This window comes from Drosophila obscura, unplaced genomic scaffold (genome assembly GCF_018151105.1).
Source record: "Drosophila obscura isolate BZ-5 IFL unplaced genomic scaffold, ASM1815110v1 contig_17, whole genome shotgun sequence".
NCBI classification, from domain to species: domain Eukaryota; kingdom Metazoa; phylum Arthropoda; class Insecta; order Diptera; family Drosophilidae; genus Drosophila; species Drosophila obscura.
The window spans coordinates 1835884-1850228 of NW_024542757.1; the positions used below are offsets into that span (position 1 = coordinate 1835884).

At 45.2% G+C, this 14345-nt stretch overlaps 1 protein-coding gene across 2 annotated transcripts; it reads right to left on the reverse strand.

Moving 5' to 3' along the window:
* Window positions 1–2772: 2772 nt before the first annotated feature.
* LOC111081048 (sodium-dependent neutral amino acid transporter B(0)AT3) lies at window positions 2773–13779 on the reverse strand. Of its 2 annotated transcripts, XM_041592090.1 has the most exons (10): window positions 13437–13779; window positions 8315–8622; window positions 7217–7449; window positions 6580–7157; window positions 5966–6113; window positions 5504–5865; window positions 5278–5440; window positions 5012–5215; window positions 4657–4725; window positions 4261–4467 (listed from the first exon to the last, which is right to left on the reverse strand). In XM_041592090.1, the coding sequence occupies exons 2-10, from the start codon at window positions 8583–8585 to the stop codon at window positions 4462–4464; spliced, it is 2034 nt and encodes a 677-aa protein (XP_041448024.1). In that variant the 5' UTR covers window positions 8586–8622; window positions 13437–13779; the 3' UTR covers window positions 4261–4461. The 2 variants fall into 2 exon arrangements, with proteins under 2 accessions (XP_022232660.1, XP_041448024.1); XM_022376968.2 differs by lacking the exons at window positions 4261–4467; window positions 4657–4725 and adding an exon at window positions 2773–3289.
* Window positions 13780–14345: the final 566 nt, after the last annotated feature.

The window sequence follows — 14345 nt, forward strand, 5'->3', positions numbered from 1 at the left end:
CTAATCACATTTCTGTCTGGTGCTCTTCTCTGATTTGTCTTTCCATACTGTAGTTCCCTTATCAGCCACCCGATCGATAGCAGAACTTACCGCCACTACAGCACTTCTGCTATACGAGTACAGCAGTGGCTTTTCCATCTCTGGATTTATAGGCCAATGCCGTTTACGATGCTTCTTTCCAATAAAATCGCCTTACCGATCACCAAGGTCAGCAATCCCTCTATGGGTGTACTTTCACCATAATAATTATATTACCATAATACAATTGTAAAATTGGGGTTATTAATAATCGTTGTATTTTTAATATGGAACCTCACGAATATCAAAAGTCAAACTATTAGTTCAATTTCTTTATTTCTGTTTATTTTGTCGTACAAACTAACGATTTTACTTTAAGTGTCAATGCCATTTCCTGACGAGCCCCACTCTGCACATGTCTAATCATACATATGTGTGTATGTTATTTAAATGGCAAAAACAAAACAAAACTTTCCCCGCTGTGATAAGCCTAATCGGGAATTTTTGGCTCTCGACAGCCTCTAACCTTGGTCCAAGCGGCCGGCAAATCAAATATATAAAAAAAAAAAAAAAAACATTGTCGTCTATCGGAATCCAATAAAATCAGCTGATGAAACGTGCCAGCCATCTGTGCCAGCCTTCTGTGTGAACATTGGGGGCAGATTCCGGATAGAATCTAGAAAAGAAGTTTTTAAGAAAAAAACACACTCGAGAGTTTCGTTTTGCTCTTCTTCAACTTAACGCACTAAATCTTGAAATATCTTTATTAATCATAATCATAATTTCCTGCATACGGTATAATAATGGTTTACATATATATATAAGTATTCATTCATCTCTTTGCAGTGTTTCAGTGTGTGTGTTTTTTAATACAATCAAATTTACACGAGTCCGTTGCGCATTTCGCTCGGGCCTTTAGCACTACGACAATAATTGATGTACAATAATTATGGTAGAGCTATGTATATAGGTTTGTTATACTATATACTGTATACTGTATATATGTATGTATATAGTATATATAGGGTCATTCATGTATATATGTATAGTGGCGTAAACAATTAAACTATACACGTAGGCTTGCCATTCCATATATGGTAATATGTGGTAATTGGTATTTGGTTTCGATTTCAGTTTCTATTGCGATTGCGATTGCGAGGATTTCAGGATGGGTTTTTTCTTGGATAAGTGAAGGTGAGGATAATGCTAATGATCTCTGTTCTGATCTCTCATATATATGTATGTATATTGTTGATTAATCGTTTCAAAAATTGAATGGTAAATGGATAAAGTTTCTGCTCTGCTATTGCTATGGGCTTTGATTACCACCCCAACGCGTCGGGGAGTTACATACTTGAGCGTACATCTCTCTAGACGCGACGAGGCCAATATCATCATATCATATAAGTATATTTCTATAATTGTCTTATTGTCTTCAACATCTTCTTCAACCTGTTCAATCTGTTCAATCTGTTCAATCTGTTCGTTCTGTTCTGTCATTTGCATTCGACTTTGAGTACTTCGAATTGCATGTGTTTTGATTCTATTTTCAGTTATCAGCTATCGGTAATCTGTATTCTGTTTATACGTTGCCTCTACCCCTACCTAACCGAAATAAGAGAAAGTGAGCAGCGATGCTGGGGGTGTTGAATAGTGCTTGTTAAATAGTTCTGTCTAAGGATTGCATGACGACCATATTGCGGAAACCGAATTGAGAGTGGCGGGGCTTCAAAGTCAGGTAGATCTCGGAGTGAACTGAAGTGAGTGTGGGATGGTGTGGTGCTGTGCTGTGCTGTGCCGCTTAAGAACTAGTTAAATATTAGCTTTATGGTTTCCCTTCTTCAGTAGAGCTTTACCACCACTAAATCTATTCACAGCAGTTTATTTTTCTCTTTTTTGTTTGTTTTCTCGTTTTGTTTTGATCTGGTTGGTACAATATAGGAAAATCCACTTGGGTGGGCTCAATCAGAAGAGCGGGGAGTGGGTGGGTGGGTGGGTTTGAGAGAACAGATATGGTGTGTGGCTGGGGTAGGGCAAGGGAGCGGATCGAAGTGTCTTAAAACCTAAGTGAAATCGATAAGGTTTCTCGCTTAGACTAAAGTTCGAGGATATTATTTAGAATATCACACATTCCATGTATCTTTGTGTTCAATAATAAGTATCTATGTATGTACTTGTATCTCGCAGCTCAACGCAGTGGGAGCGAGCTTCGAAAAGGTTTATAGGGTGTAACTTGTTTGAATTAACATTTAACTTTGTGTAACTCCGTTTCTAGATTAGATTTATTTATAGTTTGGGTCTTCACTAGGAAGTCCAAATAATAACAGTAGGTCGATACATATCTCTACTAAGTAAACTAAATATTGAGTTAAACTCTTTGGAAATGCGCTGGCCTAAGTCGACTACAAAGCGTTTGCTACTCGTATTGAAGAGTTTGTGCAGTGGGAAGGGGGGCTATGGATGGGGTTGTGTTGGGGTAGGAGTCTGGCAAACCAGAAATACTTTCAGTTTGTGTGTGCTGTGTGCTGAGTGTTCAGTGTCTAATGGTAAGGCTTTAAGCATTCCAAACTAAATGCTACATAATCAAATCGAAACTTTTTGCAACCCATTTTAGTTAATCGTTTTCCTTTCTTTCTCCTGCGCCATTTCCATTTCCTTTGCCTTTAACTTTGTCCTGCAGCAGCTCGTAATTGTACTCGTAAATAGTTAGTTTGTTTGGTTTAGTTTTTGGTTTTGGTTTTAGTTTTAGTTCAGTTTGTGTTTAAAATACGTTTTAACAATTTGAGTTACGCACTCGAACTCGAATTCAATTAACTCTTCAGTTTATTCTTTCTGTTTCTTAGTTTAGCTTTAAATTATGTTAAAATACTTAGCGTAAATATTTATAAATGTTTTTGCGCTCAGCTCGGCACTGTTTCTGCTCGCTCTGCCTCCTCCGTTCTCTCAGTTTAATTAATATTTCACTTGCCATTGTGTTCGTTCTGTTCCTGTCTCTGTGGCTGTCTCTGCGCGGGGGGGTTCCACTTCATTTCATTTGGTGTTGGCTCCTGCACACCTGAACACCTCTCTACACATCGTACGCATCCTTTTTGTAGTTCTGCTTTCTGCTTGTTGGCACATTCAACACGTTCGATGTTGTTGTCGGACGCATCATCATCATCCGCATGGTCATGGGCTTGTCCTCCTCGTCGTCGTCGGAGAAGTCGCCATCGCTTTGGGTCTTGACGTGGCCACCTAGGGCGGGTCCGCTGTAATCGTTCTCATCGTCCTCCTGATTGGATAGAGGGGAAACCGGATTAGAAGTTGGCACGGACACATGGAGCAAACCAATAAAAAGGAACAAAAAGTCCCCTATGAAACCAAGAATATTGTACAAATTATACAAATACATAAATCATATGAGCGCCAACAGACCGACCACCACGCGGCGCATACTTGATATTCTACAAAAAGCTCAAGCAAAAAGTTCCCAAAACATTCAACAGATGGCGTTCGTTAAAAGCATAACAAGTAAAATGTACATTACATCACTTTGTGTGTAGAATGTAAAATACATAATGTATTCATATTTATGTACATTTAAACAGATAAAAACCATATAGAGAAGAGAAGACCCACTGTCTGGCTAAAAAATGTACATAAGTGGGTACTACTGTACCCGGGTATAACAAAAACATCGAAACAATGAACAAACGAACAAACTAAATGGATAATTATGACAGTTTTCGCATCGTTTGTGGATTGTTTACTTTACCTGTCAATTTTTGCCTCGCTGGATGGACCGCCAACCAATTCAAGTACTGTACTGCCTCTTCAGTGTGGACTGCCTGCCTGCCTGTCTGTCTATTTATGCTATATACATTCATTGCCCTACTTATATATGCTGAGCCATCTCAGGACCTGCCCAAGCGATTTAGCTAGTCTTTTCCCTAAACATAAAATTTGTAAATAATTGTCCTGTCCTGTCCTGTCCTAGCCCTGGCCCTTCTCGCTGTCTTAATATTGAATTTATAGTATATTTCTATTTCAGTTTTAAAAAGCGTTTTGCGTTTTTGTTGATTTGATTGCTATCTACGAGAAATTTTTGTGCGCTGATTTTAGTTCTTAGTGGTATTGAGATTGAGTAGTTTTTTTAGGGTATCTGAGGGGGTATGATGAGCATTCTCTTGTTTTTGGGCTACTACGTAGTTGGGCGGGCACACTGAGCGTGGAATTTAGCACTGTCCTTAGTGATCGGTGATCGATGATCGATGATCGGTGTCTTGGTGATGTTGGGCCATGCAATTGCAATGAGCATTTATTAAACTACTTTAAGTGTTATCTTAGGGATTAACTGGGTTCTGGTTTCTCGTTTCTCAATTTATGTTTTCTGTTTTGGTTTTCTAAGTAATTTCTGGAGGCGCAGCACTTTAAAACGTTTCCAGGATTTCATTTCGGTTCATTCTAATTCTAAACATTGAACAATGAGTGTGGACACAGGAGCAGAGGGGGAAAGAAGAGCAGAGAATTGTGTGATTAGCGTTAGTGTCTATAGAGATGGGTGCATGTGGCGGGAGTGAGGGTAGTTGAGGGAGTTGGTGGGTTTGGTGGGTTTGGTGGGTTGGGGGAATGGTTGGACCAGGACAAGACACAACTTACTTCAAAGTCTCCAATTGTGAAGCGTGTCGCCGCTAATGAATTCTGCGGTGGCATATCCGGACTCATATTCTGTACGACAATGAGCGTGATTTGATTGCATATATTTGTTATTTGGTTTTTGGTTTGGAAGCATTTTCAGAGAGGAATATCAAGCGCAAGAGTGAGGAATGTTTTTGTTTTTAGGTGAGAGAAAGACACAATTAGTTACACTTATTTGTCCAGATAGAGAGAGAGAGAGAGCTGGGCATTATCTTAGCCTAGATGAAGGTTCAATTTGAACGCTCAAACAACACACCGAATGGCATAAAGAAAGCTGAATTGCAAATAAATTGGTGGGGTGGGCGGGGGCACTTACATCGTCGTCATTGTCAATCATCTCCTTGGTTGAGGCGGTCGTCTCATTGCGTCGAATCGATCCCTGGTGTATGTCCAGATCCACCTTCAGGCACTGGAAGCTGCGCATGAGGAACACAATGGGCATGGGCAGGACGCCGGCGAGGATCATCGAAAGGGCAATGCCCATCACCCACCTGGGATATTCCTTCTGCTCCACCACGCCCTGAATGAACAGAAAAGTGTAAGGAAAGGGATATGGCTATATCCTTGATGGAAAACACCCACCAATTCTGCGTTCCAAGCTCCATATGTGGGATTTCGGATGACCATAAAGACGACGGACGAGACGAGAATGCAGACCATGATGGCGGGCCCAATGTAGCGCCATGTTAGCTGCCAGTAGAGTCCGGGTCTGTAGCCAGTCATCTGATAGATGTCCTCAGTGAAGCTGTGGGTGCAAATGAGCAGACTTATAGGGCCAGTCTTAAAGGCAACCTGGAGGGATACCCACCGCTCGTGTCCGTAGATAAAGATAACGGCAATCATCTCCATTAGGGCCACCACCACCAGGCCAATGGTGCCGGCAAAAGAATCGAACATCTTGAGCCAATACTCCCCGGCACCTGTGCAGAAGATGAAACCGACAGTAAAGCAGAATAGACACACCACGCCAGTGACATGCTGTTTCTTAACCCGCTTGATAATGTCTATGTCGAAGAGGGTGCACAGCATGCCCTCCAAGATGCCGATCTGCGAGCCCAGTCCCAGCGACAGCAGCATGGTGAAGAAGAGCACCGCCCAGAAGGGCGCACCCGGCAGCTCCACAATGGCCTGGGTGAACACAATGAAGGCCAATCCCGTACCCTCGGCAGCCTACACAGACAGAGACAGAGACAGAGAATGAGAGAGAGAGAGAGAGAGAGAGAGAGTAGAATAATGAACCCTTCCTCTGCAGGTTGCGGTCAGTACTCACATTATCCAGCTCCTTGGACAGGGTGCACTCGCTCAGCTGAAACAGGGTCTTCTCCGTGTCGTTCAGCCTGTCCATCGCATGCTCGTACTCCAGGGTAGTGGCGTTCTTGTTTTCCAGAAACGAATGCTTCACGAGGATTTCCGTGTTGCTGTGGGGAGGAACACAAGACGAAGACCGGTTTAAGTCGGTTAGAGCCCACGGGGAGACGGACATGGCATGAACATGGGACGGACAGTTCAAGTACAATTGTCAATAACTCAGCGTGGGACCATTAATTGATACAAATTGACAGACACGACCGCGATTCTGCATATATCGATTCGAATGCGAGTATCAATGAACAGCCCACAAATACACAGATACTCGTATCCCATCCATTGATACCATACGCAAATAGATACAAAGACAAAGCCCTGAATGGTTCAATGGTTCAATGGGTGATTGTTTGTTTGTTTGCTGGGGTGGGTGGTTGCCTGCCTCGTGCCAGTTACAACTGGTCAACATTGGATGGTGATGGTGATGATGATGACCTATCCCAGGTGCTGTCCACCGATGCGTGCAGACTGACCCCACACACCCCCCACTGTACTGTACTGATGTACTGTTGCACTCACCTTGCCACACAGCGATCCACGTTCATGGTGGCCTTGAAGCCGAGAATGGCGAAGATGACGACACTCGCGTAGATGGCGGTGACTGCATTGCACACGGACACCAGCAGGACGTCGCGGACGCAGTTGTTCTTCGGAGTGTTGTAGCTGCCGAAGGCTATCAGCGAGCCGAAGGCCAGGCCGAATGAATAAAATACCTGGGTGGCCGCGTCCAGCCACACCGTCGGCTCCAGCAGCTTCTCCACCTTCGGCGTGTACATGTGCATCAGACCGGCGCCAGCGCCCCGCAAGGTTATGCCGCGGATGAAGAATATGGTGAGGACGATGTAGGGGAAGAGGGAGGTGAAGTAGACCACCTTGCCGGAGCTCTGGATGCCCTTCATCACGATGAAGAAGACAATGGTCCAGGAGAGCATCAGGCAGAGCACAATCCACCACTTGAGGCCGCCGGGCTCGTCCATGGACGGAGCCGCATCCAGGGTGGTGCGGTACCAGAAGTACGTTGTCTCCGATGACTTGGCGCACTCTTCAACCGCAAATCCAGTGCCGTTGGTCGGACAGCTGGACCAGGGCAGTGGATACTAAGGGAGAAGGCCAAACACCTTATAGAGGGATCTATAGCTCTGCTGTGAGTGCTTACCCGAAAACTGTTGAAGAGGTAGAAGAAGACCCACGTGATGATGACGTTGTAGTAGAGGGCCACGAACAGCGTCACGATGCACGACGAGATGCCGATGCCGCCCAGCCACGGATGGATGGTGTTCCACACCCCCAGCGCACCCAGCCGCATGCGTTGTCCCATTCCCAGCTCGATGAGGAACAGCGGTATGCCCTCCAGTATCAGCATAATCATGAACGGTATCAGGAATGCACCTGCATAAGGGCAAACCACACATGGAAGAGCGGGTTGAATGTGTGATTAGGTCTAAGTCCAATTGAGTGACGTGACACGAAATCAATTTGCATTTGCATTGCATTTCTGTCTCGTGGTTCCCCAAAGGTGTCTTTTGTGTGTGTATGTGTGTGTGTGTGCTCGAAACTGAACTGATTCGGGTCAGAAGGAATTTATTATCATGCGGCAAGAAGGCCCATATCCCACTGCAAGGGTTTCTCGCATTGTTTCCATGCCTATATTTATTAGATATTAATCTGTTGGTAATTTTTAATGACATTTGGTGGTTCTCCTGGTTAGTGGGTGCCCGCTGCTCATTCTCTCTAATTTGTAATTGAATTAAAACCGGGTCGGTGGTTGTGCGTGCTCGGCACACGGGGCGTATGAAGTGGGCTGGTGCCGATGCAAAGGCAACCACAATTGGGTCTTCCGGACAGTCCGTCCCGACCTTTCGTCGCGATGATAAAGCTATGCAATTAGTGCACATTAAATCCCATAATGCTATTGTCAAAGCTGTGCACTTTATTAGCTGTACGAGCATGCAGTTCGTTGGCCACATGATATTGGATACGACACATAGAGTGGCTGCAGAGAGGGCAGGGCGAGGGGGCAGTACCACCTGCACTCTGTCTGTAATTAGCGCTATCGCACACACACACTCACACACACACACACACAGGTGACGCCAGCAACGAATTGGGTGTGGAGTGTGGAGTGTGGAGTGGAGAGTGCAGTGCAGACATTGATTGGAAATAACTGCAGCGAACGCTGCACTTCTGACAGTTGCTGACAGTTCGGGTTATCCGGACATGTGAGCTAGCTGACATTCCATTTACGTTTACTCACCGCCGCCGTTCTGTTGGCACAGGTAGGGAAAGCGCCAGATGTTGCCGAGGCCCACCGAGTAGCCGATGATGCTGAGAAAGAATTGCATCTTGCCGCTCCAGGCTGCACGCTCCGGCTCTCCGCCCGGAATGTCCACCGACTGCACCGAGTTGCGCTGCGGGGCGGTCAGGACGATGGTCACCCCGTGGGTACCATCGCCCCGTGCCCGTGTGTTCAGTGGGGCCATCTCGTGGCCGTTGCGCGGTGCATCGATGATTTTGGTGGCTGCCATCAACGCTCGGGTGGTGGTTCAAGTCGCGCCGTGGTTTCTGAAAAATGAAGCAGCCGATTAGAAAACCGCTGAGACCATGGGCATATATGTATGTATGATTCTCTGGCAGGGTCTATGTATGTAAGTATTCCACTCTGTTTGATCAATATTCCTCGAGGGTGCCAGTATCAGAATATATGTATATATATGTACAGTGTACGTGTGTCTGTGTGTGTGTGGTGGTATTTTGCTCATTTCTGCGGTGTTGGTGGGGCGTCCTTGAGACCTCTTCTAGTGGCAGGCAGCTAACTCAATTTGTTTCCTAATTGCTTGCCATTAAGGCGGCGGTTTTTTTCCTCTGGTTAACGGAAAACTCTTCGATGGTACTTCGAATTCTTCCTCCCTTGCCATTGCCCCTCCCCTTCCTATTATAATTAAATTGCCATGTAAATTTAGTTGCAAAGTTTGGCATTTCTGCATAGTTCATAAAGTTTTTCATATTGCCCTGCTAGCTAATCTCTCTCTCTCGCTCCCACTTAATATAGAACTTATTGTGCATGTACTGCTGCACGTTAATGAGAACAACGAGTGTCTTTTTGCACATCCCACATAGAGCCAGACGGATGGATGAACCACCTACTCCACCTCATCCCACTTACGACTTAATCGCCCAGCAATCGTGACTTCCTGAACCTTGTTGCTCAGTGTCGTGGGGCCAAATTTTGTTGACTCCCACGGAAGGTCGTTGCAAATGGAAAGAGCAATGAGAAAAGCAAGAGCACACGAGACTAGAACACGCTTACATACTCGCGAGTACATTAAGGGTGTAGGGTGGGCAGAGGAAGGGCAGCCCCATCCCCATGTACACCATGTGCTCGTTTATGTACATACATATATGCTAGCTTATTTACTTGGAGGCTCGTCTCTGCCCTGCTGCTGCTGCTGCGGGTGCTGACGTAGTAAAGCCAGAGGACGCAGCAAAACTTGAGAGGAAGAGCCCCAATTCTCTCTCTCGCTCTCTCTGGGTGGGTAAATTGTTGGAGCAGCAGCTGTGTGGCAAGAAGCAGAGGCAGAATCGAATCCCACCATAGCTACAGTGCAAAGAGAAAAGAGAGAGAGAGAGAGAGGAAAGCTCTGGTAAGCTTTTGGCGTCCTGCCGCTTCATTGATAGCACTGTATATACGCATGCATACATATGTACGTACATATGCACACATTGATACACTGATACATGCATGTCCATATGTACATATATTCCTTTTGCTATTCTTCATTATCTTGCGTATACGTAATGCGCTATGACGTCTTTTGATGGCTGACTTATTCCACAATTCCGTTTGTGGCAGTCGAACAGGCCCCATGACGGGCCAGTGGCCACCCATGCCACGCACCTCCCTCCACCCCCTCTCCATATTCCTATCGCCCTGTAAATATTTATTCCATTACTGCAACAGTGGCAGGCAAACAACACATTGAATGTATACCAAAAATTACACCACCAGCTCGTTAATTCTGCTTAGATGGCCACACGATGCCTCCACAGAGGGAACGGATAATAAAAGGACATGGAGCGTGCAATGCGTTCAATGTCACAGGCTGCCAGCACCAGGCATCAAGTGCCACTGCCACTGCAACATTTTTCTTTGCTTGCGTGCGGTGCGGTGCGGCTTTTTGCTTCCTTTACGCTGTCCGTCGTCCCGTCTGCTGATTACACAATCCAATTGGTGTTACGTAAACCTGTGTGTGGAAATATTAAGGTCCTGTGATTGCTGTTGCTTTTTGCGTCGCAATATTCCCACAGCCACCCTGGCCCACAAACCTACCCACATCCGCATCCACAGCCACATCCACATCCACACCACACCACACCCCCACACGCCCACGCCACCGGCGTTTCTAAATATAAAGCTCAAGCAGGACCCCGTACATGGACACGGACACGGACACAGGGACAGAGCGAAACGACCCTGGCCCTGTCATTGGAACGGTTTAGCCCACAATAAAGCGAACTGAAACACAATGCTTAAATCATTTACCAAGGGAAATTGCTCAATGAGGGGCTTTGCGCACTGGGGGCCCAAGATTAATGAAAGCGCAATCAGAATCAGTTTGATTGAATTTGACAGGATGTAATTGTGTTCATAGTGAAGTTGCACTGCTTACACTTGCATTTGCACTTATATAACTCCACTGCCCACAGCGAAACAACTGATTCATTCCGGCTCTGAGTCTCTGAGTCTAATTCAAAGACAGCGAACAATGCCAAGCGAAAATTTATATGAATGGAAATTTACCGAGCTACACAATCGACATACATAAAAACAGACACACACACACACACACCACTCACTTAGGAGTGAATGTACATACATACGTAAACAGGTATAAAAGCCTACGCTCCTGAACAAAGCACCGCCAAAAAGGACAAACGGAATTGCGTCGTTCCCAAAAGTGATATTCAAACCAAAAAAACAAGTTCATCCCCTTTCCGACCCGACCTGGTGTTGGGGGTAGGTAGGAGCAGCAGCAGCAGCTGTGCAGGGGGATGGCTTTAAAGCTTATTCGCCAGTTAAAGTGCCACCGAAATAGCTAAAGCAGAGCCAGATAGTGGGAAGGCGGACGGGACGGGAGAGAGAGAGCGGATTAAGGAACACGAATCTGATGACATGGCGTGTTCCAGGCCAAATCGATAAGAAAAAAATAGCCTGGCCGTACTGCAATTGGGGGGGTGCTCTGATGTGGACGACCAGCTGTGTTTTTCTATTCTGCATAAATCATGCAATTTGATTGCCAATGAAATATTTGTTTTTGTTTTGTTTATGCAATCGATTCTGCACATTTTATTGGCTTTTGTTCATTACACGAAATACACGTACCCCGTAGCCGTACACATTAACAAATCCGCACAGAAATTTGTGCATGAGGAGAGGCATTTGAAAATGCCAAAACTAATAATACCATATTTGCGGCTATTTTCGGAACTGCTCAAAGTGCAGCGAGTGGGGAGGGGCGTGCTGAGCGGAGAGTGGGGAGAAGATTGCGCAAGTTGTTCGGCTGCCAATATGCAATTTGCGCCCTTTGCTCTCGCCCCCTGATACTCTCCATCTCCTCCCTCCTCCCTTCGAGAATGCATAGTAATTGTTTTTAGCAATTCGTTTGGCGGCAAGGCGAGCAGTGGCCCAAAAATCATGGAACCAACCCCAGGAACGACACACACACAGAAAGGAAATAAAAAATTGACCTTGAAGTGGGCTTTTGTTGCAATTGCGTGGGAGGGTAGCCGTTCGGATTTCCTGGAAATCAGCGCCAGACTGCGGAGCGGCAGGTCTGGAACTCTGGATCTGCATTTAACTGCTTGAAACTGCTTGAGACTGCTTGAGACAAATCCTCCCGCCATTCCCTTTGAAATCGGACACCGCTTAAGATTGCGTTCCAGCGCACCGATTCGGATTGTTTACGCGTTGTTTCTTAGCCTTGGGCCGCTTTCATTAGAAGAAGGAAGGAGGTGGTTGCCTGCTTTGTTTTTACAATGATGTTATTATGTAAATAAACGCAGCTGATGTCTGACGCGCGGACAGTGGAAAGTTTTTTGAGCTCTTATGAATCGTCCAATGTGTTCTTGAAATATGAACAGTAAGCATTTATTAAATTAGATATCAGAGCGCGTATGAAATATTAGAAAGGCAACTAAAAGTCCTCAAGTAACTCTGTCGTTGAATCGTGTGCTTGATTGTTGTTTAATTTAAATCTGTATAAGAGAGATAAATAACCGCATAGCATAGCATAGCTCTTCCTAGTCATAATTCGAAATCTCTTGATCAAAATCGAAATCACGAGTACCTTTTTCCACAAAGAGAGCAATCAATAAATAAATAACCACAACAAAGCGAAAAGATTAATATTTCAGGATTATCCATGCAGCAAGCGGACAAATGCACTTGTCTGCATACAAAATACCTTCTATACCAGTGCCTTATATACTTCGACCTATGTATATAGTGTACTACATATGCAACTTTCGCTCTCACTCTAGCTCGCATGGGGGCGAAAGGGGAATGCCTTTTTGGCACAGCATCAACTGATGGCCTGTTGAGGATGAGAGAGGTAAATAAATAAGCAGGAGGGTAGGGGAGGTCTGAGCTTTTTGGCTAAAACAACCCCCTCAGCCAATGCCATTGCCAGCCTCAATGCAATTTCACTTTGCCACATGGAGCAAGAGGTAGCCAGAAGGTGGAGCGGGTGCGAGAGAGAGAGAGAAGGATGGATGCCTTGCGGTATGTTGTACGGAAATTGGTTTATACATTTATAAATTGATGCTCATATCTCATAAAGAATCAATTTCAAATTTGTGCTTGCGTTCGATGACTCGCCTCGCCCCACGCCATGATTAATCATCTGATGCCTGAAATCTTGCCAACATTTAGATCTACCTGATACATGGATTGTAAGTGCTCTGAACGCTTTTTCCTGCTCGTTACAAACCAACGTGCAAAGTCGTACATTTATATTTTGTTACAATCGCATTGGCTTTGATGAATTTTCGCATTTGCTTGGTTTTATTGGAATGCGAACACGAATGCGAATGCACAGAAATGCAGATTTTCGTTTACGCGAAGGGCACGAAACAATTGAATTCGTAGCTGAAAGCAATTTGCATAAACTGTTGTCACTGGAAATTCCACGTGCCTCACAAATACGAGCGTCGCCTATTATGTACGGAAGGAGAATGGGACTGGGATTGGGAGAGAGGGAGACAGAGAGAGAGGAAACAAGTTTACGTTGTGTGTGTGTGTGTGTGTGTGTGAGTGCGCAGGACACGTCAGGACGGGCAGAATGTGCCTGTCCAAGGTGCCAGCTAGCGTACCAACGTACCAAAGTTTAACTTGGCTTAGCTTCGGGATCCTTGCTGGCGCTCTGGCTGCTGTTAAGGGCGGATTTTTCACAGACACAAACACAATGGCACAAAGACACACGCGGTCGCTCCCTTCCAGACAATGTTTTTTTTTTTTTTTTGGCAATTTGGACAACTTTTTGGTGGCGGCCGTGAATTCCAAAATGCACGTTTGCAATTTTCTAATACTTTGCTTTAGATCAAATGCACAGACACACACACACACGCACAAATCAATTTCGTTCGAGGAATTTCAGCGTTTTCACACGGAGCTTTGCCCAATTTTCACGACACGACCGTTGATTTGAGCTTTCCGTTACAAAGTGAAACGCGAAACGCTTGGCGCGTGTTAGCACTGCCAGCCAGAAGCTCTCGAGCGACGTTCATTGCCGTGGTGAAAAGCCGAGCGAGAATCCACCACCACAATCGAGAGGCGGGCACGAGCGCTGGCGCAGGACGACAGGCCACAGGATAAACCTACGGGTGCATGGAAATTTTTCACATGCGAATGGGGAGTACCTCTGTTTAATTTGGGCAAAGCTTCACTTTCATTGATTGCTGTCAGTGTGTGTTTGTGTGTGTGAAAGGAGGCCAAAAGCTATGGGAAGCACGTGGCATCAAGGGGTTGAAAGCTGCCAAAATGCCGCTGCTGCTCGGTTTTGGTGGTAGTTCGAGGAAGCAAGAGAGCGAGAAAGAATGAAAGAGAGAAGAGCACTCTAACTCTCTAGTTGTAAAAAAATCCAATTGAATTATCTACTCTAAAAGTATTATTAAGGAATTTTCAAAATGCCGCCAAGCATAATTTATTTTCCATTGCATCTTTTTCGGCGCCAGGCGCTTCCTGTTGTATTTTTAGGTATTGTTGGTATTTTTGTACGCCTTTTTGATAT

Coding starts and splice junctions, on each gene's coding strand:
- LOC111081048 (XM_022376968.2), bottom strand. CDS start 8,585: ATGGCAGCCACCAAAATCATCGATGCACCGCGCAACGGCCACGAGATG. Junction 7,450..8,314: donor GTGCCAACAGAACGGCGGCG/GTGAGTAAACGT, acceptor GCCCTTATGCAG/GTGCATTCCTGATACCGTTC. Junction 5,441..5,503: donor TTTATCTACGGACACGAGCG/GTGGGTATCCCT, acceptor TTGCACCCACAG/CTTCACTGAGGACATCTATC.